The sequence below is a fragment of the Microtus ochrogaster genome, unplaced genomic scaffold (assembly GCF_000317375.1).
Source record: "Microtus ochrogaster isolate Prairie Vole_2 unplaced genomic scaffold, MicOch1.0 UNK100, whole genome shotgun sequence".
NCBI lineage: Eukaryota > Metazoa > Chordata > Mammalia > Rodentia > Cricetidae > Microtus > Microtus ochrogaster.
Window position 1 is genome coordinate 194768 of NW_004949198.1, and position 1935 is coordinate 196702.

The 1935-nt window shown below is 51.9% G+C and overlaps 1 protein-coding gene across 2 annotated transcripts in view; it reads right to left on the bottom strand.

Annotated features, from left to right (window-relative positions):
• The window catches only part of Pygb (glycogen phosphorylase B), a 51093-nt gene that overhangs the window by 11291 nt on the left and 37867 nt on the right, over nucleotides 1–1935 (bottom strand). The window contains exon 17 of one of the 2 annotated variants that reach the window (XM_005371224.3): nucleotides 35–242. In XM_005371224.3, coding sequence (XP_005371281.1) covers nucleotides 35–242 — 208 coding nt within the window. Of the gene's footprint in view, nucleotides 243–1935 lie in introns of both variants that reach the window. The other variant, XM_026778050.1, reaches the window with a different exon arrangement.

Genomic DNA, 1935 nt, shown 5'->3' on the forward strand with positions numbered 1-1935 from the left:
CACATACCCCAACAGCAGGGGAAGGGACACATACCCTTTCTGGTCCAGGGCCTCAACATCCTCCACCCGCATCCCAAAGATGAAGAGGTTCTCCTCCCCGGCCTCCTCAGCCATCTCCACGTTAGCGCCGTCCATGGTGCCAATGGTGAGAGCCCCATTGAGCATGAACTTCATGTTGCCAGTGCCTGAGGCTTCAGTGCCCGCAGTGGAGATCTGCTGCGACAGGTCGGCAGCTGGGATCACTGCAGGGAGGAGGGACAGATACAGACAGGTCGGCAGCTGGGATCACTGCAGGGAGGAGGGACAGATACAGACAGGGTGGCAGCTCAGCCCGTCTCCATGGAGAGTGATCCTAGGATGGGAATCAGTCCTGAAACCGCCGAGCTCACCACCAAACAAGGAGATGGACCCAAAGCAGCCACCTGAATTTTCCATTCTTCTCTGAAACCAGGTTAGACAAGGCAGAGGGTCTAAGATGGAGACCCTCGAGAAGCCCCACAGTGACACGTTATTTCTGTCCTGGAATTTTTCTTATAATTTTTAAAAATTGTGTATGTGTGTTTTTCCTATGCATGTGTATGTACTAAATCATGCCTGGTGCCCAGAGAACCCTGAAGACTTTCGATCCCCTGAACTAGAGTTAAAATGGTTGTGAGCCACCACTTGGGTGCTAGGAACCAAACTTGGATCCTGAGGAAGAGCAGGCAATGTCTCGTAACTGCTGAGCCATCTTGACAGCCAGTTCTGGGATTTTCCAGGAACCATGCCAATTAAGTCCAGTGGAAGGACTGGGTCCTGGTTTCCTGACATTGGGATACTTCTTCCTCTGGGCATTGGTATCTTATTCAATATAAAACACTCCTGATTAGCCCGAGAAGAACTTAGATCCTGCAGAACCAGATGGCGGACAATACTGGGTCCAAACTTGAGGTTCACAGCGTGGGAGTTAGTTAATTCATGTGCACAGGGCACACGCAGGCAGCCAAGTACCACAGCCTCTTCCACACTCAGGCTCCTTGTGCTTGGGAGGCAGCAGGCTAGAAGTGATATCCTTGGGGCTGGGTCACTCACTGCCCCAGGTCCTAACCTGGCTGGAAACCTCATCTGAGCTGAAGCCAGAGCTGCTGGTGCTACTTGGTGGCAGTCACTCAATTCAGCCAACACCAGAACCTTAAAGGCGGGGAAAAGGCCCAGGACCAGTTATCTACAGCCCCTCAGGCCCTACAGTCCAGCTGATGATAGTTGCATGTCTCCTAGCAAGTCAAAGAGAAAATGGGGTCAGACCCTGCCTGAAGCCGAGACTGGTGCCCTGTGGCGATTCTGTAGGTGAGCTAGAGCCAGATGGTCTCAAAAATAAAGGTGGAAAGAGTTCCAGGCAACAGAAAGGGCACAAGATAATTTGGTGATAAGTTCCACCAGGGTTCCCAGCTAACACCTGTGTGGAGCCCAGTTCCCTGAACCCACCAAGGAACCTTAAGCATCAGGTGTACCCAATAGAGGTGGCAGCAACAGAAGCGTGGCAGCAACAGGAGCGTGGCAGCAATAGCTAGACCAAGGACCAGACCGTGGAGCAGTCTGAGCTAGGGCTCCGGGGCTTCCAGCTATGGTCTGGAAAGCAGCACTATGCAGCAGGACCCGCGGGCGTCTGACCTCAGTGGCAGAAAGGAAATTGGAAACCCAGGCTCAGACTCCTCACCATCCATCCGATAAAAAAACATATTTCCAGCCGGGAGGTGGTGGCACAAACCTTTAATCCCAGCACTTGGGAGGCAGAGGTGGTGGATCTCTGTGATTTGAGGCCAGCCTGGTCTACAAGAGCTGGTTGTAGGACAAGCGCCAAAGCTACAGAGAAAACAAAACAAAAAACAAACAAAAAAAATCATGTTTCCTACCAAAAAAGACCTACCTAGGTCAGTGAACATCCTCACCTTAGGA